The sequence below is a fragment of the Gobio gobio genome, assembly GCF_949357685.1.
Source record: "Gobio gobio genome assembly, chromosome: 25".
NCBI lineage: Eukaryota > Metazoa > Chordata > Actinopteri > Cypriniformes > Gobionidae > Gobio > Gobio gobio.
In genome coordinates, this window is record NC_137121.1 from 21905759 (window position 1) to 21930387 (window position 24629).

Consider the following 24629-nt stretch of genomic DNA (forward strand, 5'->3'; position numbering starts at 1 on the left):
AGTCATCATCTTCAACTCTGTTTGCTTTGCTCTACAGTATTCCTTGTAATTTTTACAACACCACTCATAAATTTACACTTCTTTGCCCTTTAAAACACATGCGCATGAGTGATTTATCGAATGCTGAGCCGCCAGTGAATGCCGAATCTAACATGCAAGCAAACAAACTTTTAAATGTCAGCTGACACGGATCCATAAAATGCACACAGGTGCGTAAATTCTTAATAAGCACAGAGAGAGATTAGCACCAGCAGTTCAAGCCTGATTTGACTAGAACAAAGCAGCAATTTCACCTCATTAGTCTACAACAATATAAGGTACAAAAAAAGATTCGGAAAATGTACATGAGATCCGTGTGCAAGCTTTCAGAAAACTACAGGCTGCCTTCTGAATCGTAGATTTGCAGTTTAAAAGCAATGCTGTGCTTAATGGCAACAGATCTGACATATGCAGATGAAATGAGCCCTGTACCAAACACATTAACTCGGAGGCACACTATTTAAACTGAAAAAAAAACCTAACTTTTCCTTATTTTTTTTGGAAACGTTATGTTAGATAATTTCACTTCAAAAGGAATGTTCCGGGTCCAATACAAGTTAAGCCTATCAAAAGCATCTGTTCTGTCGATTACAGAAAATAATTGTGATTCTTCCCTCAGTTTTTTTTTTGTAAAAGCAAGAGAAATTGTGTTTATAATAACGCTTTTACAATGGAAGTCTATGCAGCAAGACACTGCACTTAGATTCACGTTGAAACACACTGTTTTGATATTATTGCCACAATAATTCAACATTACACGTGTTAAAATGAGGCTAGAATGACAAAAATGCTTATTAATCTTGTCTGACCCAATTATATCGTATAACCAATAGACTTCTTTGAGCTACAACAGAAAGCCCAAGACAGTTTCACAGCTCAAATAAGTTTCAACAATTAACATAAGCCACATGCACTGCATATTTCAGCTTTTAAACCTTTCAGAACACTTGCCCTATAGACTTCCGTTGTAAGCGTGTTACTGTTAATGTGAATTTTGCTTGTTTTTTACAAATTAAGGGATGAAATTATTTGTTTTATCCCTTGTATTGAACCAATAACAGTATCTGAAGATGAAGGAGAATAGCTAGAGTTGTAAAAATATGATAACAGCAAATTAACAAATACATCTAAAAAAAAAGAAAAGAAATTAAAATACAAAATACATTTAGATAAACAGATTCAAATAAATAGATATAAATAAATGTCAATAATAAACAAACATGAAGATAATTTGAAAAGGACATATTAAGAACAATGTGCAGTCCCCTGCTTTTACCCAGCCATAAGATCTCAGTTAGATGCCAAACGTGCCAATTAAATGTTGGGCTCAATCCGCCTAATTGCACTGATCTGCTAACTGCGATTGCGATGAAAAGAGACGTCCGTGAAGACCGCCCACCACATCTCTTTTACTCCTCATGTCCCCTGGGGAAAGGCTAGTGAAAGATAACAGGAGGGCAAGCCAGTTGGACCATTTTCTATCAACCCCTGACCTTTCTGGGATGTTTTTAAAGAGGCTGATGATGGGATAAAGCCACCTGTGCTCAGGTGATTACGGTAAAGGGCAAAGGATTAAAGGCACTAAACTGCTTACCGTGATTAGGAAACACAATCAACACAACATGTCATTGTAAAAAGTCGTTAAATTCCAAAAGAAAAGCGTTTTGTCCAGGGTTGTTTGTCATTTGTAAGCCGTTAAAAGGTTAGTTCACCAGAAAATGAAAATTCCTATAATTTAGTCACCCTCAAGCCATCCTAGGTGTATATGACTGCCTTGTTTTAGCCAAACACTATCGGAGTTATATTAAAAAATATCCAAGCTTTATAATGAAAGTGAATGGTACCATTTTTTTTTTTACCCAAAAATGTGCATCCATCCATCCATCATAAAAGTTCACACGGCTCCTGGGGGTTAATAAATGCCTTCTGAAGTGCGTTTTTGTTTGAAAAAAATTGAGTCTAAAACAAGAATTTTTAAGGAGAAATGTCAGAGGACTTCGATATAAGAGAAGAGAAGCTTGAGTTTGTTGCCCAGCCCCATTTTGTTTTGAACCGCGAGAGGAGTCTACTCTCACCTAAGCTTACGATACGCCTAAGTCCTACCTCAGACGCTGGAACTCGGCTCTCTTGTGAATGTACGGACAGCCATTATCAGAAGCTAAAGATTACTAAGATTATTATTTATAAAGTTATAATTTTGGATATTTTTCTTACAAAAACGTATTGTTTCACTTCAGAAGCCCTTTATTAACCACCTGGAGCCGTGTGGAGCACTTTTATGATGGGTGGATGGGTTCAAAAAAAAAAATTCACACTCATTATAAAGCTTGGAAGAGCCAGGATAGTTTTTAGTATAACTTCGGCTGAGAGAAGAAAGTCATATACACCTAGGAGGGCTTGAGTAAATTATGGCATAATTTTCTTTTTTGGGTGAACTAACCCTTTAAGTTGAGATATAACAGAAGTGACTTTTGGCATACAAATTGCAGGGACGATTATGTATTTTGAGCAAAATTTGACAAATTGGACAAAAGTACAGTATTTTCCATAATATAAATCGGGGGGGGGGGGTTATATCCGAAATGTGCTGTGACATAGGTCAAATACGTATAGTGTGGCAAAAAAGTATTTAGTGAGCCACCAATTGTGCAAGTTCTCCCACTTAAAAAGATGAGAGAGGCCTGTAATTTTCCTCATAGGTATACTTCAACTATGAGAGACAGAATGAGAAAAAAAATCCAGAAAATCACATTGACTGATTTTTAAAGCATTTATTTGCAAATTATGGTGGAACTTGAGATACGCAATTCTAAGTTTATTAGTTGAATGCATTTCCCACTTGCCGATAGTTTCAGTTTCACTTGAAATAAATTTGTTTAAGCTTGGCGTTTGTATTAAATGTTGTTTATAATGCATGCCACTAAAATGTATGTTTGTTTTATACATATGTTTTTAATTCCTGTTCTGTTCTGAATTCTGTTAAATTTAAGGATTTGTTGTGGAGAGAGGAGAACTAAAATATGCTTTTATACTGTTTTATTTACATTATTTCTGAATGAAATAATAAAATGTGACTGATACGCTGATGCAACCTTATTGTGTTTTTTCTCTCAACAATTCAATTTTGACCAGGTGTGACTTTGCATTGTCAGGTGTGGCTTATTGTTGGGAAAATAAGGTACTGTAGTTTTGTAGAATTCCACAGGTTTTTTCAATCAGCATAAACAAAATGTGTCCACGGTGTAAATGCTAAGATGACTACACAATATATTATTAAATATTAAGGATATCTTGCACCTTAAATCACTAATGTATAATGTGCAACTTCATTTATGGAAAAAAGGGATTATACACCAAAAAAAATATGTTCCTCACACAAAAAGCACAAATAGACTTAAACGGTTTGGTCCTTTGGACATTTTCCGAAGGTCTGCTGGGACCAAAACGTTTTGGGACCAAAATCTTTTGTCCAAATCATCTGCCAAAGGAATCTTGGAACCAGCAATTAATTTCTGTCCTTTGTAAAAATCAGCTTTGAGGACATTCAGGGAATTTGGCCGATTGTTCTGACACCATACATGTCACAGTGTCAGAGAACAATGAAAAATCTGTTACTCCGTTTGGTGCTTTGAAAACTCACAGAATTGTTTCCGGAGATGTTTATTTAGAAAGATTGTGAAAATCAAACACAACTGATAATTATGACTGTTCTTTTCAAAAATGTTTTGAATTGTGAAGTCAGCCATTTTTAAAAGCCACAGAGATGAAGCTGTCATGGCAAAACCCCCAGACATTTCATATCTCTGAAAAGCACTCAGAGATAAAACTCTGCCATATATGGTTTAAGAGAATGTAAAAAAAATGTTTTATTTAGACAATACATGTAATTTTAAGTTGAATTTCATTTCACAATGATTTAACATTCTGGCCCTCTTTATTCGCAGTCAAAAGTGATCAAAGCCTTAAAATGTACCTTTCTCCCCCCAGGAAATTGGTAATTATTTAGAATGATACTGTGCAATTTTTATAAAACATTTTATGAGCAATTTTTTCCCCATTGAAAATAATTTAATTCAAAATTTTAATATATTTTAACATCATTTTTTACATTTTTCTCAATCTCTAGTGGTTTTTGGACATTAATACTTATATTTAATACTGGATTTGGATTTATACGTAGACATTCTCAAAGACAATTTTTTGTCAAGGTTTAGATTTGTTTAGTTTGAAATGTTGATTTGAAGTGTCAATTTTTGCATTCATTTTACTACAGTCAAAATGATGGAGGACATTTTTTTTTATTCATAGATGTGTCTGTTTTGCACTCATCATATTTTAGACGGTCACCCCTTTGTCTGTCTTATGCTACATTCTATTCACCTCAGAAGAGGGATGTCGTAGCTGGGAATGACATCAAACCCAAGACAGAAAACTAAGATGGACGTGTGCATCCAGGCAAGCCTTTGTTGTGATTGCTCTTGCTTTGCTCTTGTGGAATGCAACTGGTATTTTGCACAGATAATGCTAAAGTATCATGGATAGTACTGTGTGCACCACTGAGTTTATATCAATGCAGACAACAGAAGTGCTAATAAACAATATATTACAACTGTTTCACTACAGTCCTTTTGGGAACGAGGAAAGGAAAATATATAAATACTTCTAAGGAAAAATGGAACGCACCATCAAACTTTTATTTTGACAGAAAACAGCAGGGAACCCTTAAAGCTTCTCTTCTGTTAAAGCACTTCTCATTACAAGTTTGGGAAGTTGGTTGCTGCACGTCTTCCCAAATGCACGTCCCAAATGCAGCCATATGGTTTTGCTGTTATTTCAATTTATCATGCAGCCCTATACCATCCAGTACTTTAGAAAAAAAACATTACAGACCCTTAAAACTCAGCAACTACTGACCTGAAGGGCATTGTAGAGCAGCTGATGTTCAAACTTCTTGATTCCCAGGATCTGCTGAAACATCTCATAAAGCTGCTCCTTGCTGAGGATGAGCTCAGACACAGCGCTGAAGGGCATGCGTCCCTGTGGCCGCCGCTGGTCCTCTTCTCCTTTGTAGATGGCGTCGTATTTGGTGATCCAGGAGCTGAGGACAGTCTCTTTGCTCAAGCCGTCGATCTCGGGCAGGCTGCGCACACGACGCTCGATGTTCTTCTTGAAGACCTCGCGGAAGTCACTGGCAGAACAGCCTCCGCTCTGAACCATACGGGCCACTCGATCGCTCTTCAGAAAGCCCTGACGGAAGAAACGGACAGGGTGAATCTTATCTATCGGTACATTATGATGAACATTGCAAAGCTTTTCATATCCAGTATTGCTAAGAGATACTTTGAGATGCTGAGATTATTAGGTCAATGACATGACACCCATTAAATCAGAAATACATTATTTGCGATTAATTGTAATTGATTTTAAATTTTGGCTTCCAACGGTCATGAAAAGAGCATCCACGTAAACACAGTGAGTGTTCACAGTTATGTGTTCACAGCTGAGAAAGAAACGTGTAACAGTATAGTGGATCCATCAATTAGTTCTTAAAGTGACAGAAGCCTAATATCCCTGCATTCTGGAAAATCACTGTGATCTTGATTGAATAAACTTTAATAAGGATTAATTTATATTTAATGCGTACAGTAAGATTTTGTGTACTATGCAATGTTATCTTTCTGAAAAACGTAAAATACTGTTTAATTTGTTCTGTTGTATTTGTCTATTTTGTTTGTAATTAGTTTCTTTGTTCTTATTGTATTGCTGACTGTTTACTTGTCTTATATAATTACTTTGAGGACCTTTTTCTTACTTTTATATATACAACCCCAAATCAGAAAAAGTTGGGACAGTATGGAAAACGCAAATAAAAAAAAAGGAAGTGATTTCTAAATTTACTTTGACTTGTATTTCATTGCAGACAATATGAACACAAAATATTTCATGTTTTGTCTGGTCAAGTTACCTACAAGTTACCTTTGCCAAGGGCACTGACACAACCCCATACCATGACAGACCCTGGCTTTTGGACTTGTTGCTGGTAACAGTCTGGATGATCCTTTTCTCCTTTGAACACAGTGTCCATTCCTCCCAAAAAATACCTGAAATACTGATTCATCTGACCACAGTACACGTTTCCACTGTGTGATGGTCCATCCCAGATGCCTCCGAGCCCAGAGAAGTCGACGGCGCTTCTGGACACTGTTAACATAGGGCTTCCTTTTGGCACAGTACAGTTTTAACTGGCATTTGTGGATGTAACTACGCATTGTGGTACTTGACAAAGGTTTGCCAAAGTAGTCCTGAGCCCATGTGGTGATATCGTTTATAGATGAATGACGATTCTTGATCCAGTGCCACCTGAGGGATCGGAGATCACGGTTGTTCAGCTTAGGCTTGCGCCCTTGTCCTTTACGCACTGAAATTCCTCCAGATTCCTTGAATCTTTTAATTTTGTTATGCACTGTTGAATGTGAAATATCCAAATCTCTTCCTATCTTTCTTTGAGGAACATTGTTTTTAAACATTTCAATAATTTTCTCACGTATTTGTTGACAAACTGGCGATCCTCGGCCTATCGTTGCTCCTAAAGGATTAGACCTTTCTTTTGTACCAAATCATAATTACAATCATCTGTTGACCTGTTGTCACTTGTTTCAAATCACATCATTATTTTACCATTTTACCTCATTACTAACCCTAAATTGCTCCTGTCCCATCTTTTTTTGAAATGTGTTGCAGGTCTGAATGACAGGAAAGGATGCATATTTACAAATGACATGAAGTTGACCAGACAAAACATGAAATATTTTGTGTTCATATTGTCTGCAATGAAATACAAGTCAAAGTAAATTTAGAAATCACTTCTTTTGTTTTTATTTGCGTTTTCCATACTGTCCCAACTTTTTCTGATTTGGGGTTGTATATATAAATATTTGATATATAAATATAACAAATTTGTCTTAAATATATACGTGCGTGTGTGTGTGTGTGTGTATATATATATATATATATATATATATATTATATATATATATTATATATGCATACATACATACATACATACATACATACATACATACATATATATACACATACACGTATATATTTAAGACAAATTTGTTATTTTTATATATAAAATATTTATATATAATATAAATGATATAAGTATATATAAAATATATGCATGCAAATATTTCTTAAATGTATACATGTATGTGTCTGTATTCAAATATACATACAAATAATTATACACAGTACACGCACATTTGTAAACACAAACTTTTGTTTTAGACGCGATTGATCATGATTAATCGTTTGACAGCATTACGTTGTTATACAACTGTCCTAATATCAAAATGATGGGGAAAAAACTAAAATATTTAAATAAGCATATTTAGTAATTTAGTATATAGTAATTTGACTTTTTTTTAATTATTATAAATTCAAAATAATCAATAAATTCTTCAAATTCTCTTAAAATTTTTGTAAATTTGAACTCTTATAACATGGTGCTGTTGATTACAATTATTAAATGTCATGTGGTATGACTCCCCAAAAATGTTATATAGTTTATAAATGAATAATTCTGAAAATGTGTGCATTATACACATACACCTTGAATATGACACATACCAACATGAATACAAAAAGTATGTTTCTAAAAATGTGTCTTCAACACAAGTATTTTTTGTTTAAATATCCCTTTTTTATCTTATTATAACAGCTTCAACAGTGGGTTTTTGTAAATTCCCGAATGGCCACAGCACCTTTAATACAGATGACATACTCGTTTCCATAAATTTGTCATTATACGCACATTACAGACAAAAGATACACAAGGAATGAATTGAAGTAACAAGCCAAAATTCAATTAAATTTAGAAAACACAATGATTCATAAGAGAGAGGAAAGGCCCCGCTGAGAGAGTGGCAAATCCTCACAGAAGACCATGAAAACACTTCACCACTTTTCAGTAATTTCATTCGGTGACCGTGTCTGGGGGAAACCGAAGTTGGTGAGGCGCGACAGAAGCAGCAGATGGAGACGAATCGCAGCTCCTAACCGCGAGTAATGGAGCAGAACAAAGACACTTCAGCTGCCTCGTCTCAAGGAGGCGGGGGAATATACTGTATCTCTGTCGAAACTGCCGTGATCTGGTGAGATGACAGAGATCAGTGTGCAACAGGAGGCAACCCGGTAACCTCATAGAGGGGAAATTTCACTCAAATTGCTTTTACTTGGACCCCCATAGAGACTAAACTGTTTTTTATTCAGATTTGAGAAAAGTGTTCATTAAGGTCCATTTGACATAAGCGTCTGGAGGTACTTACCTTGAGTGTCAAATGGAATACATGCAAAACAAAAATATACAGCTCAACTTGGTGAATACAATACAAGAAGGATATGAGAGAAAAGGCTTGAAATTTCCGTCTTGGAAATTTAAAACGTACCTACTTGTTAGTCCGTCACTGGTTCCATTAAAAGTTCATTCAAACGGTGGCAAAAAACAACAACAACAATAATGGATATAATGGATATCTTGCAGTGCTTCTTAGTACCTGAATGAGCCAGTGAGTGAGTGGCTTACTTTCCTGCAGAGAAAATTAATAGCTTCTTCCTGCCTCAAAAAGGACACGCAGGTGAAGTGACAGACAGGCAGGCATGCTGGGAGGACGCAGGCCTGCTCATTTCCTCTGTGCCATTTAGAAACCGAATCGAAGAAAATCATTCTGATGAAACTAGACAATTCAGGTTACCATATCTATACCATAACCATGTCGTCCAGCAGAAAGATGGCACATAAAAACAGGAGAGACAATCAAAAATGAAATGAAGGAAATTATTGAATTCAAACAACAAAAGACAGGAAAAAAAAAAAAAATCACTCACTGATCTTGACTGAATAACTTTTGTAGCTTTTTTTAATTGGTGTCTCGTTTATGAAGTCCATAAAAGTGCATCTATCCATCATATAACTGCTCCACACTGCTCCGGGGGGTTAATAAAGGCCTTCTGAAGCGAAGCAATGCGTTTGTGTAAGAAAAATATCCATATTTAAAACTTTATAGACTAAAATAACTAACTTCTGGCAGATTGCCGCACGCATCGATTTACGGCGAAAGAGTAACCCTTGACCCTTAAACCCTTGATGCATGCGTATTGATGAATTGTGTACGGCTTTCCGCCAGGAGACATGATGAATTTGACGATGTTTCAAAAATGTTTTTATGTTAAGTGTAATATTTTTTTTTCTTTCTATATTTTATTTGAATATTTATTTAATATATTATGTAACTTTTATTAAAGCAATTAGGAACTCAAAGTCTCCTTGCTTCATTATAACACTGAGAATGATACCCATTAAATTCCCTATTCACTGTTTTGCAGGGAAAATAAATGATAAATACACATTGATTGACAGGCGAAAACAAAACAAAAAGTACTTGGTGCTACTTTTAATGCAGGAAACCTACACAGCAAACTGTGTTTCAGAAAGTTTTTATTCCCTTAAATTCCTCATACGCATCTGTCCAAACTGTACCACACCACTATGTTTTGTCGATATATAAAGTACACCTCTGCAGACAGTTGCAATTACACAATGGTGTCCAATGCCTCCATTTTGTGGTGGTGAAAATGTCAAACATTATTACTAATGAATCGCCCACCAAGGGATTTCCTCTCTCCCTGCTGCTTGACTTAATTGGTGGTTTAAAATCTCATTCAATTATTTATAACCAACGGTGTGCAGAGCTGTGCTCCGTCTGCAGAGAAGAGATTAATAAGATACAGAGCCATTTGTGTAATTAAAGCTAATATGAGGAATTAATCCTAGCAGAAGAATGAAGGAGAAAGTCGTAAGAAAGATCGTAGATTAGTGCAGGAATTATGGCCGAACTGCCTCGCTAACAGCAGGGAGCAGGTTATGAAGGAAGACATGGAGATTATATTGGCATATTTGACTTCATAGGGGGCGGCGTGTCTGCCATAAACGTGAGGAGGGGAGAGATTACTAGTGTGCGAGAGCGAGGAGGCTGGAGGGGGATTAATTAGCAGAACAGGTTTAGCAATGCCAAACATTTTCATTTTTGAGAGGTGATTTAACAGGCATTATGTTAACATTAATTTGTAGCTATGTTTTGAACCTCATGTTTATTCTCACACTATTGCTCTGTTCCAAAACCCCTACCTAGAGAGCATCATAAGGGCTGTTCCTAAAGGTATAGGAAGCAACCTAGTCAACAACTTTAAAGTGTTATCATCAGTGCCGCCACTCCCACCACGCGCTGCGCGTAGGGCACCAAGTGCTCAGGGGGGCACCACAAGAAAATATTTTTGGTGTGACATTCAGATCAGACGTTTTAGGATATGTGGAGTGATGGCTTTACACATTATAGGGCCTATGCTAATAGTGTTTTCTTCTTTTGTAAATTATTATTTGATAACAAAAACTACTTAATCTTCTTTTGTGTGATTTCTGATACGACAACTGTATTAATAAAAAAAAAAAACATATTTTGTTTTTCATAGGCAACTGCAGTTATTAAACACTCACTGCTCTTAATTGACTTATTTGTTTCTTTATAACTAACTGTTTACTTGAAAGTGCACTTAGTCATTCTTAGAAAGAAAAAAACTGTCAGAATTATTGGATAAATACTGACACCTAAACTCTGATTTGGTCACATTTTTAGGCAGTGCAAAGTTAAATACAGTTATTGGTTGTAGTTTTAGATTCAGTATGCTAGCCCAGGGTCCTAAAACTTTGTAACAAGTGTTCTTGACTAACTAATATATTCTACATTATTCATTTAACAATTTGATTACAATATTTTGACAACCAGTTGAGAACTATTTTACCCAGTGTATGTCTGTTATGCATTTTTATGCTTTCAACAAAACATGCAAAAGTTTCTCTGCGCTTTTTGTTTAACACAGAGTTGCTGCCTTAAAGGGTCAGTTCACCCAAAAATGAAAATTCTGTCATTAATTACTCACCCTCATGTCGTTCGACACCCGTAAGACCTCCGTTCATCTTCGGAAAACAAATGAAGATATTTTTGTTGAAAGCTGATGGCTGAGAAAGGCTTCAGATAGGCCTCCATTGGCATTCAGTACATTTACACTCCCAAGACCCGTAAAAGGCACTTAAAACGTCGTTACAAAGTCCATCTCACCACAGTGACTCTACAATAATTTTACGATGCGACGAAAATAGTTTTTGTGCGCAAAAAAATCTAAATAACGACTTTATTCAACCTCTTCTTGTTTTCCGTGTGTGCCTCCACGACGCATACGCGAGAATATGACGTAGCGCCGGGGTTCGGGAATCCATGAAATGCACACTTTAACTCCATTTTGAGAACTACGCCGAGACCTAAAGCACGATCAATGTAGAATTCAACAGCTTAGACACGCCCGTCTTCCTCTGCTGGTAAACAAATCGCTTCTGGGTCATGTGTCCGAATGCCGGATCTGCGTCATATTCTCGCGCATGCGTCGTGAAGGCACACACGGAAGACAATAACAAGTTGGATAAAGGTGTTATTTTGATTTTTTTTGTGCACAAAAACTATTGTCGTCGCATCGTAAAATTATTGTAGAGCCACTGTGGTGAGATGGACTTTGTAACGACGTTTTAAGTGCCTTTTATGGGTCTTGGGAGTGTAAATGTACTGAATGCCAATGGAGGCCTATCTGAAGCCTTTCTCAGCCATCAGCTTTCAACAAAAATATCTTCATTTGTGTTCCGAAGATGAACGGAGGTCTTACGGGTGTCGAACGACATGAGGGTGAGTAATTAATGACAGAATTTTCATTTTTGGGTGAACTAACCCTTTAATAGAGCGATTAAAATCAATAACTTATGAGGTTCTGTATGTACTAGACAGCAAAGCCACTCGCTAGATTTTAGAAATGAGCTAACGTAACAGTCTTGATCTCAACCAGAGGATATGGATGACAAACGCAAGCCTCGTGCCAAAATACAAATGTATAAAGTACAATTTGCATACATATTAAGTGTGTATAAAGATACCATAAAGATACCATATTAACCCGGTATCAATTTTGAACAAATATCTTTTTAAGCAAAACAAAGCCTGCGGGTTGTGATCCAATACTGATATATAGAGCCTTTAACGGTCAAAAGTTAAAGATTGTTTATAAATCTCTCATAAGGTCTGGAAAAGACAGTGTGTGGCGGACCGTATCATAGGCTTCCTCATGAATAAAACATACCTGCTATTCGCACATTAAAAACATTTAAATCTTCTCTCTCGCTTTCTCACCCCCTATTTTCGAAATGTAGATGGAGTGACTGGATAAACAACTATAGGACGGCTCATTGCTCAAGAGCTTGAGAAAATGACTGCAAAACTGAAGACACCTTTAGAGTTGCTCAACATGAGACTGATTCAAGCCCCTTTGTTTGATTTCTAGAACAATAAGCAATTCCCTTACATGTGTATTTACATGAAAATGAATGTTGAGTCACATCTCTCACTGGCAAAAAAAACCTGCTCCATTTATATCTCTATTGTGTTTGTCCCTTTTCACAAATTCGCTCAAGCGTTTCCTCTTATCGGGTTTCGTGTGAACTCGAGCTCTGCCCTCGGACTCGCTCTTGGCAGTACGATTACTCACATCTGAATGGAAATCTGTGTTGCTTTTCCAGCCTCAATCATACGTCGAAAAAAATAAATAAAATATGATGGGGGAATCAACTCAAACCTGACGACGTGATGTTTTGTACACAATTCAAAACTGTTGATACCGATTCGAAGACGTATGACGCAAGTTTCCATTGGCAATGGAAAGGGAGTTACTGGCAAACTGCTTGGCAAGACACAATGCCACTCTGGAAACTTTCTAGGAGTAAAAGCAGAGAAACAAGAGACCAAATGAGAGTGACTGGGAGTAATGAGCAGTACAGGATCGTGCCTGGACACATGACCAGTCAGTCAACTCTATAATTGGCTCTTCTCTAGTAAATACTAATCAGACCTACTGTACATTGAGTTTGGAGTGTTCTGTGGCAATGAACACAAAGAAACTGATGATGTAATGTATGAGAGACCAGAGCCAAAAAAGAGAAAGACAGAAAAGTAGGAAGCTTTTCATAAGTTTTGAAGGAAAGGAAAGTAAAAAAGCAATGTAACCATATGAATCAATGAACGGGAATGTAGAATGGGAAAGAGAAAGAGGGCAAAAAAAACATCACTTATGGCTCTGACAGCCTTCAAAGTCGGCGCCTGCAGCTATTCTGTTTGCAATGCTGTCACACAGTAATCCAATTGAGAACCTCTGGGTGGTAAACACATGGGAAACAGTGAAAAACAAATGTGAGGTAGAGAGAGAATGTGAAGTGGAAGGAACAAATAAAATAGCAGATCATGACAACCTCGGGCTGAATGTGTACAGAAATGATTCTGCCCTGGCTAAAGGGCAAACAACTTGTAACAAAACAAACACATCGGGACTCAATTGTCTTGCGTGTTTGTGTTAGGAACATGTTTAAGGGCAAAGCCTTGTTGATTCCTTAAGATACGCTGTAAGACAATGGTGGAAAAAGTCAGAAGCAGAGGGACTAGTCAAAATGTAAGGTGCAAAACTCAAACGCCATGATAAATCGACCACAGATATGCTTTGTTTTGGTGAGTCTGCACAAAATATTTTCCATCCTGCACAAAATTATTTCATTAGCTGAAGGAACTTTTTGGGGAATTCTATTAACTGCCTTGCTAGAAATCCTACAATTTTACAGTCAACGTGAAATGTTTTTCACAACCATATTTCATCCATTAAGGTGCGGTCCGTTCAGTTAATTTTCACAGGTAAAATCCAGTCTTTTTAATGGGAATCCGCACAAAAATTAACATTAGTAAATACGGTAGCTAGCATGAACTAACGTTTCCACCCATGGTGCCGCCATTTTGTTTTCGCAAGTGACAGCGGTGTACCAGTTCTAACGCCATGTCAAAAGTAGACTAGAGCAGCTAGTCATTAAATGTCTCATCTATTTTAACATTATATCTGTTCTGTTTTTGGCTGTAATAATAAACTCCTGGCATCTGAGCCACTGAGGATGCAGAGGAATCATTTAATTTGCGAAGGTAATGTGCCAAAGAAATGAGCTAAATTCGTATGTTTTTGTGAATCATTGTAAACTGGACTGCTTTGCAAACGAAGGTCAGTAAACGCAGGATTTGCACAAAAGCTGCTTCTCAAAGATGGATTGAATCCAACTCTTCGTGATCCAACTTCATATCCAGAACACGCAAGTGCTGGACTTTATAATGCGTGTTTGCAAATCGCCTTTCTGAATGTGCTAAGGTGGCTAAAGCGTCCATTGTCTCTTACTGTATTCACAGTGACCAGAGCTTGTTATTTTTAGCACGAAAATGCTCACTGCCTGTACAATTGACCTATCGGTAAGCCCCTCCCATCGAAAGCCCATGAGCCAATGGCAGTTAAGTATCAGTCGCGCTGGGACCGGAACTCGGACATCTATATGTTTCAGCGCCATAGAGATACATTGGAAAATCCGAAGCTCTCATCGGTTTGATGGTGTTTATGCTACAAAAATCGTAAACGTCGTGCCCGAGGTACTTTAACACTCATTCCAGGTATCCTGAGAGGATTTTCTGGTTATCATACTCTCATTCAGTTACGATTAAAGTTAGTAATTCCCTGCTAACGTACAAACTGACTAACTATAACTAACTGTTCCCATGCAACGGTGTAACGTTCGGTCAGAAACACGAAGGTCTACATTTCAGTGCATCTCTACATAAATTCACATTTAATCAGTTTAATATGTAATCTTACCCTGCGGTACATAAACAGTGTTGATCTATCATCTGCGATCGTAACAAAGAGGCTTCTCCCGTTTGCATTGAGATCTGTAAACCATCGCTTCCAAATTAATCTTTCACCATATTTATATTATTTCTGTGAGTTTAGATATGTTTAAAGGTCCGCAATATCGGTCCTACTAAGGAGGACTCCTATTTTGACGGGTGTTATAGTCTACGGGTAGTAAAATAAGAGCTCGCTCGCAGTTTATCGGAGTTGTTTTGCAGATACAAAGTTCACCAGTTATTAACTGCACCCCCGAAAAGCATAAGGTCTGTGTATATGTTTGTTTACTGTGTATGTGTTATTAGTGTTTTTGTGTCATTTGCTGTGTATGTTAATGGTAATGCCACGGAGAGAGGGCTAGAGAGAGAGAGTTTGTGAATGAGACGTTAATGCGCACTTCTTATGCTTTGTTTGTTCAGCTCTTACGATGATTTTTTGGAGCGAAAAACGATGTAATAAACTTGATAAACCACCAGTAAAGTTTGGCCATCATTCTGACAGGGTATACGCTACATTCTGTGTCCAAAAACCTCTTGGGATAAGGTTTTCACACTGACAGCTGTACATTGTAAGATATAGCAACTCCTTTTGTTTGTCCGAGTAAGCAACAGTAATTGACCGATAGGTCAATTCAGAAACACACCTTTATTACTTCTAAAAAATAAAACTAATGACATAGCTTTGATCTCTGTGAATAGAGACAATGGTAACTTTAGCCACCGTATAGCGCCCTAACCAGCACATTCACAAATGCAATTTGCGTACATTCACAAAATAAATAAAAAAGTTGGTCAAACAGTTAGTATTTATCCATCTTTGCGAATTTTACTCGCTGCCACCCAAATAGGGGCTTTCAAAATATCCTATAATAAATGATCCGTGGTGGATTCTTTGGCTAAAACCTACAGGCGCATTCTGGAGACACCTGAGACTTATTTTACATCTTGTGGAAAGGACATTATAGGACTCCTTTTAATACATTAATAAATGTTAACAAATCAAACCTTATTGTAAAGTGTAACCTACAATTAAATGTAAAATCCGGACTAATATTACACAATACTATCCTCATTAAAGTGCCCTTTAATTATGATTGCATTTTGTGGTGGATTGCATGTTGGAATTAAGGTAAGGACCTTGAGTCCAAGGGGTACAGGATTTTTGCACGACACAAGCATGAAAAATTACAGACCACTGTGCCACATTACACAACCAGCCATCCATAAAGTGGAGCTTATTTTATCTCAACAACTTATAACTACTGGTTATGGCCTGCAGACGACGCAGACAGCCAGTCTATACGGGGAGAGGGCTGACTTCATTACCTAATCACTACAATACAGCAAATCCTACAGCCTCTCAACACTAATTTCCTGCCCTGTCTGCCCTCGTCGAGCACAGCTGAAATCATTTTCATAAACAGCATTGAGAAAATAAGTGATCTAACCTGCGGGGACCTGAATACAGCTCGGCATGATTGGCTATTTTTTTCCATAACAATAGAGGGAGGCTGAAGGTTGATCTTGTGGAGGCATTTTATTACTCTTGGCGGTGGGCTCTGAAGTGGACATGCTGACCTGGATGGACCCAAAAGGCAAAGCATAAAATGCACAGTGAACTAAAGTGACCTTTATTCTTTGAAGAAATGTTCAGATTTATTTGATACAATTTCTTTTAAGGGCATGGTGATTCTATGTTCAGTTTTTAATTGATGTGATTACCATGTCCAATTTAAATTTAAATCACAGCTTCAGGAGTGAAATTAGAGAAAACGCAATTAACCAAACTATTTAGGAATGCCAATTAAACACTTCTGGGGAGCCTGAAGAATATGGGAGTCTTAACTTATGCAAAACTGCACAACTCTCTGTAAAATGAAAATAAAAAGGTCATACGGTGAGTAATGCACCCCAGGATCGATTTGAATCTCACCCCTTTATCCATATCTGGCCGCCAGTTTCTCCCCCAGTTTCTCCTGACCTTTCGGATATTCTTTTTATCGCACAACGTTGCAGAGGATGCGGTGAAATGCTTTTGGTGTGTGTATTCTTGTAAGTAGTCACGAGTCTAGTTCACAGTCTGTTCACGGACCTGCTGAATGCAAAACTGGAAAGCACTTTTATGATCTGGTAAGCCAATCGAATTGGCTGATTACAAGGTAATAGGTTGATATATTTCTGGATATAGTTCTGTGTCATCTAAAGCAGTGAACCACCTCTAAACAGCATGTAAAATCAAAACAAACCATGACTGACCATTTTACATGTTGGTCAGGCAACAGTTGACTGTTCTTGGCCAGAATAAGCTGCAATGTGGACCGGACTTTATTCAAAGGTCTGGCTATTGTCGGAGCAATAGCCTTGTGGGCAATGTTCTAACATATGGTGTCGGCTCAGGCAACCCCGAGTTCAAGTACCAGCTCGAGGCCCTGTTCCCCTCTCTCTCCTCCCCGTTGTTTCCCGACTCATCTACACTGTCCAATCTAATAAGGCAGGGCTCCAGACTGCGACCAAATGGTCGTATTTTGCGACCTTTTTTCCTGCTGGTGCAACAAAATTTTGCCCAACTGATAAGAACTGCCATTTCTGTTGCATATGGGAAACATCAAACGGCAAACAAAATGAAAGCAGAACAAATCCACGCTACTCGTTTGAGCTGCGCAGCACGGACCGTTTATCAGCTCAGAGCAATAATAAACATTAGACAGCGCGAGCTCAGGGCAGGTACTCACACACCGATCACGATCACGTGACCCCGTTACTACACCGCGCTGAGAGAACCAGTGAGAAAGTGTTTGAACAGTACAAATGTGGTCGAGACCGAGACAAGTCCAACACTGTCAAAAAAAGGTGACCAAGACCAGTCTCGAGTACTACAACACTAGTAGTAACAATACCTAACCATGGTATTGTGGCAGAAATTGTCATTTTAAGCTTCATGCTAACTTCAAGCACTTTAAGGACTTTTTAAAAGTGCGTTGCACTTTTTCCAACACTGAGCTACGAGTGAGAATAAACTTGACTGGCCTGCACAGAGTCCTGACCTCAACCCGATAGAACACCTTTGGGATGAATTAGAGCGGAGACTGCGAGCCAGGCCTTCTCGTCCAACATCTGTTGAATTACAAATTTATACATTGTTATATCTAGGTTCAAATGTAATAGAATATAATTGAAAACATTATCTATATTTGGGTTTTACATTTTGAAGTAAACTTGAGGAAATTCTAAGGAGATTATTTCAGGCTGTGTAAGTGGTTGAGACATTAAGTCTTTTGTCTCTATGCAATTTCCTGACTATTTAGCATGACAAGTTTAGAGCAATACTGCCTGAGTGATTGGATTAGCATCTATGCAGTTGAATGGCACTGTTATGCTGATTGAATCTGGACGAGGGACACAGTTATGTAGGGTGTGTCCTTTACCTACACAACATATGCATTCCTGTTTGAATGTCTCCTCCTCTGCTGTATAACCACTCCCCCTAACATATAGATAAATTGCCTTATTTTGTACTGTTAAAATCAGACGACCGTTTTCGGACGACCTGCAGCACAGAGAGTTCTCATTAAAAAGAATTACTTCTGTCTTAAATTCGACGTCTCCTGGTCTATTCTTCAACAAACAACTGAAGTTCACAACACCTCACAAGAAGAATGGTCAAAAATCCCCATAAACACACTCCTAAACCTTGTGGAAAGCCTTCCCAGAAGAGTTGAAGCTGTTATAGCTGCAAAGGGTGGGCCAACTCCATATTAAACCCTACGGATTAAGAATGGGATGTCATTAAAGTTCATGTGCATGTAAAGGCAGACGTCCCAAAACTTTTGGCAATGTAGTGTAACCTTGTTTCTTGGCATGTATCAGTCAAACAGTAAAACTTGAGTTGTATATATTATAAAGAAAAGTAATAACACACCTCTCCTCAAAGGTGGAAAGTAATATCACACCTTTTTTCAACAAGCCATTTGATCTGTTGTATTACACATGTCTGAAGTACCAATGAAGCAGGGAGGAGATCCACTAAAATGCACGGTTGGCTTTCTAAACAAGTTAAATCAATAGTAATAGAGATGCCTGCCTGCCTGACTGGGTAAAATATCTCACCAAGGACATATAAATCTTTTAGCTTTCCAACTCCAAGGTCACCGCTACATGAAATCTCACCTATAATCTTTATATTAGCATACCTGAACTTTAACCATCAGGCTACTACCACCCATATGGTGCCTAATCATGAATTTGACATTTTTATTAGGCCATAATGGGAAGGTTGATGTCATTACTGATCAAAATGAGTCCATGGCAACATATTGATGCTGTGCACAATGAAAAGCTGCCATAATCAATAAATGGCAATGGCTGAGGACAGAGGATAAAAATGGCAGCTCTGTTCACACACAATAGCTCTATTATTATAATTGAAGATGATTTGACAGGTCCTCAGAGTGTAATAAAAGGAAGTGAGATCTGAATCACTGCATTTCTGAGATTAGTGCCTGTACAGAGCAGCTTAACTTGCAAAAAGCAAGCAGTACACAGCTCCTTAACAGTCCTTTATCAAAAACAAACAACGTACAGGATCTGCAAATGCAGGTTGTTAAGGGAGATGGAAGCTTGTGGGAAAATGATAAACAGGCTAGAGGAAATATGTTGGGTGGCTGGAGGATATAAAAAAGGATGTATGAATAAAATATGAAAACAGAATTTCCCCTGTATTCTCAGAATAAGGCCTGAATTCCAACAGAAAAACAGATCAATAAATGTTTTTAAATATATATAATACGTGTAAAATGTTTAAAAGTAATGTACAAAAAAAAAATATATATTTTAATTAAATGTTTTAATAGTTCATTTAATTAATGTATTTTAACGAATTTTTACTGTTTATGTTTATATAGTTTTTTTCCCTTTTGTGACGTATATGTGAGTGAAACAGCTTCTTAAATAAGAAGGGCGGGACTTGATTTTGTCCATGGGGAATTGATTGGGCCGTTGGATGGTTGTGGTTTGTTATTGGTCGATCTCATGTGATTGACAGGTTGTCCCACCCATCATCAGAGAAGAGACGTCGCTGCAAGAGGGGTGGTAAGTTATTTTGATCAAAAATGATGAGGGTACATTAATTAAAAAAATGATGATGTGCATAGATAAAGTATATATTATAAGAAATACTGCAACATTCCACAAAAAATAAGATGTCAATTTTGATTTCATGGTGACTTGAAAAGCTGTTGACCCCTTTTACAACCACTGAGCACTGGGCAATCCAAAGGCCAACCTAAAGGCTCTGAACGTTCTCAGACCTGCATTTCCTCTTGGTTTAGGCATTAGCATCAGTGGGATGCTCCCACGTCCTGCAAACCCACTAAAAATATCTCAGCGGCGAGGAAGACATCTGCAGGGACTAATCCGACATCTTTAATTCACAGCACATTCTGTCATAATCAATGAAAGCAGTGGCAGGCAGCTCCTGCTTGACTGACACACTAATGAGAGTTATGACTACACCGTGAAGATGAGATCTATTTGTGTCAGGATTGCCGCTTTTAAATCACTCTTTAAAAAAAAAACTCTTTTTGAATATCTTATGAGTAGGTATGTGACCTTCATGGAATGTGACTACGAACAAAGTCTCACTTTGCACCAAAAAACCAAAGTGTGGACGCTCTAAGACGCAACAGGTTACTTGGTAACCTGGCTTGTCCTCATAAAAAGCATGTTTGTGATGTATGAGATCTTCAGAGTTGATTTTAGCCCAGTTTGGCTAGAGACTGTGATTCTGAGTGCTGCATTCTGTTGCTTCAGTAAAGTCTACAAAGGGGTTCCAAAGAGTTGAGTTAAAGAATAACTAAATACTTTAATTTGAGGCCAGCCCACTCACACAGAAGTACGATTAAAACATTAAACACAAAAGGAAATAGGGAGAAGCAGGAAGAAATAATGAAATGAGAGTTTCACCCGAATCTTAACGTATCAAATTCCCAAAAACAACTTACTCTTAATTTTAAATATCATTCGATAATTATTAAAATGGACGAATATTTGAACACATATATAATCATTGCATGGTCAACAGTTCAGGTAAGGTTACAGGAATTGTATCTGCAGTTAAAAATGATAAAAAAGGATACTTCTGATCCTAGATGCTGATTGGTCAATACAAAGTTCCATCTGTGCTATATACAGAAATGTATCCAACCTACTTAAATGAAATCAGCTAATTGAGTAAGTGTTTGCCAAAATCATAGCTGTTCCAGACTGCCAGATACGGTTAAACAGTGAAAAATGTTAATGCGCAGCGTATGATACGAGAATCTTGTCACATGTGGCCTTGACCAATGACACCCCGGAGTCCAGCTTCTGCTTACATCATGGTCTGTCTCTGTCATTCTCGAGGAGAGATCTCGTTCGAGCGTGCGCAGTTTGTTGGGGTCTAGCATTAGCTCCTCACTATAACGATGTCTAGACACATGTAAAAGCTTTAAAGCTTTAAATAACTTTAAAGCTTAACTTTGGAATGGATACATAGCTGGATTTGTACGGGATACCGCGGGGGTTCAAGAGCGGATTTTGTCTGACTTAAGGGCCCATTGGTTTTCAAGGGTGTCATGTCGGAGGGATCTCCAGTGATATTCAGGTGAGTAGTATAGAGCTCATTGGTTACAACTCTGTTACCTCGCCATGAACCATCAGTTAGCTTTTCTTAAGAAAATCTGGAAACGGTCTCATTAACTGCTTTGGTTTCCTTGGTTGAACCTGAACAAGGTCACCAATCCTTTTTAGAAGCCACATCATCTCCATTGTCCCAGTCTCAGCGTTCCCATAGTGATGTGGGCTCGGACCTCCATGGTGCTGAGCCATCATTAGTTTTTTCCATTACAAAATACATTGAACCTGACACTAGACATATTGAATCTGGACCCACCTTCCCTAGTTCCCTGGGTCTTTCAAACCTTCTGTGGCGTCCAATTTCTTGCTCAGGAGGAATTCTTGATGCCGGTTTGCCCTAGTCGTAGCCTCAGATGCCACGCCCAAGGAATGCTGGCTGAATGTCAGATGCATATGTCACACTTATCTGGAAACACTTCAGGAGTACAAAGTCTTCGTCTGATTGGTTGAATTCTACAGGATGTCCGTGAGACGTGTGTGTTGCGTACTTCAACGGTTCGTCTGGAAACAAATGCCGTGACGCCAAACCCCAGAAGAACGCCGTCATGTTTACAACTGTGACAATGAGCGCTTACCAAGATCAACTAAATGCTGGATTTTCAAAAGTATGTGAAGTTCGTGGCTCCACTGTTTCAGTACACTTGCACAACATTCTTGAATGAATAATTTATAGATGGACGCCAGTCTGTTATTGCAGGGACATCGACTTCACATTTTCATGACGGGTAACAAAACAAACTGTGATTGGTTGCGTTACATGTCGGTCAAACGTCCTCTTAGGTGGTCCTTGGCCAATATAAGCTGCGAAAAAGTCCAGACCCCAACCGTCAGTCTGAAGGTCTGGCTACGCGAGACTAGGTTTGCACCAACTTTAAGGATGTACAGTCATGTGAAAAAGAAAGTACACCCTCTTTGAATTCTATGGTTTTACGTAATAAAAATCACCTGGTCCTTAGCAAGCTGGTGGAATGACCTGCCCATCTCAACCAGAGCTGCTGAGTCTTTAGCCATTTACAAGAATCGACTGAAGACGCATCTTTTTTGTCAACACTTGACCCATTAATACTAACAATTACTATTCTACATATCGAATCTTTTTGTACAGTTTTAGACTAACTGGGACTAGTCACAGCATTGCATATTGTTGCCCTATTTTTTTATCCATCGCTTTAGATAAAAGTGAAAGACTAAGTACACCCTTACTGCTTCAATAGGAATTAATAGGGTAAGTAGCAGTAAGGTGCCCATCAATCTGGTAAGGGTTAAAATGCAAACGATTTCCAAACGATTTGAAGTCCATCATTTTACAGTGAGGAACATTATTCACAAGTGCAAAACATTCAAAACAGATAAACTGCAGAAACCCTAAATGCCTAAATTCAATCTGTTCATCATATAAAATGATTGTGTCTCTTCAGAAAATGTGGACTAAACCGCTCGATTCATATGATCTCTTTATGAACTTTTTGAAGCGTCAAAGTGGTAGTTGTGTAGGCTGTCAATGGAGGGACAGAAAGCTCTCAGATTTCATCAAAAAAAAATCTTCATTTGTGTTCCGAAGATGAACGAAAGGAATGACATGAGAGTAATTAATGACAGAATTTCCATTTTTGGGTGAACTATCCCTTTAAATATTTGTATGTATGTGTGTATTTTGCAATAAACTTAAAATACACTGTTTCTTAATACAATAATCAAAAATTTTTAAATCAACAGTTTTGTATTTATCCATCCTTTTTTATTTTAAGTAATGAAGAAATACTTCAAGGGGTTGCAGTTCTTTCCTTTACTAAAGCTGGTAACAGTCTTGAAACGTTGTCTTGTATTTAGATTTTTTAACTTCAAATCAAAGTTTATAATGTGACTCACCTCATAGCTGCTGGTTTGGTTCATGGCTTATAACTCTTTAATGAAGTCTTTTTAAAACTCCATACAGGTTGCATGAATACCCCTTTTTTACTGTCTGTACTACAAGTGATGCAACATAACAAAACTAGTGATAAACTAACCAATAATTCACTACTCAACCCCCATCAGACATGTCTTGCTACTCTTCATCTTCTAAATAATGAAATGAAAACACAATCCACAAGTCCCTGGTGAACCACGGTGGCGTATGCCACAAAAAAAAACCCACAGAAGCCGAAGAGACGCTTTGATTTCTGCACGATGGCCAGTGAATGACAATTTGGAACTTTGATCAGCCTACCCAGCGTCCTCCACATGTGCTTGAGCGACTATCAGACCAAACTTCAAAGAGCTGCTTCCTATCCAGTGCAATTAATAGAGCGGAGAGTCAACTGATATGACATGATGATCCTATTAGGACGTGATAGGCATGTCCTGTTCTAAAAGAAAAAGAAATTAAGAGAGCGAGTGATGAAAGCGAGAAAGAGGGTGATTGACAATGGAAGACGTAAAAAGGTAAAAAAAAACACTGATTTGAACGGCTTGTTTGATACTGTACACTGAAGCGGTTTTATTCAGCTGACCATCTGTTTCGCCTGTTTGTTATTCTCTGGAAACTCTGCATGCCTCTTCGTACCATTAAACGAACATGAAAGACATGAATAAACATAAAAAAGTGAGTGTGGGAAAGAAAAGACATGGGACGGAGGCAGCAAAAACTATTCAATTCAAAAGCAATTCAATTAATCCCACTCGAGCAGCAGAATTCAGCCAATCAGTTTTCAATTATTTATCTGCTGATCAAAGCACAAAGGGCCTTTCTTCTGCAGGTGCAAAAAATAAACTCTTCTTGGATCTGCGATTTTTGTAGGTTCTTGAAACTTCATTCAGACATGAGACATAATTTATAATCTTTCAAACAACCACTAAAGAGAAGGAATCTTAGTAGACATAATAATACAAAAATATGAGAATGGCAGTGAAGTGATGCAACTGACGCTATAAAGGCCAAACTTTTGACACATACGCGAAGGCATAGGCATAAAATCGCAGGGGGGTCAGGAGTTAGGACCCACCCCATCTAAGCCCCCCCAAAAAAAAATCATTAAAAACCACTTTATATATTGTAAATAATATAATGATATT

At 37.8% G+C, this 24629-nt stretch overlaps 1 protein-coding gene across 6 annotated transcripts in view; it reads right to left on the reverse strand.

Moving 5' to 3' along the window:
* Positions 1–24629, reverse strand: part of cadps2 (Ca++-dependent secretion activator 2) — a 202499-nt gene that overhangs the window by 136621 nt on the left and 41249 nt on the right. For all 6 annotated transcript variants that reach the window (XR_013815960.1, XR_013815961.1, XM_079809208.1 and 3 more), the window contains exon 3: positions 4954–5286. Coding sequence is in view for 4 of the 6 variants with exons in the window: in XM_079809208.1 (XP_079665334.1) it covers positions 4954–5286 (333 nt within the window). In the remaining 2 variants the exon portion in view is untranslated. The remainder of the gene's footprint in view (positions 1–4953; positions 5287–24629) is intronic.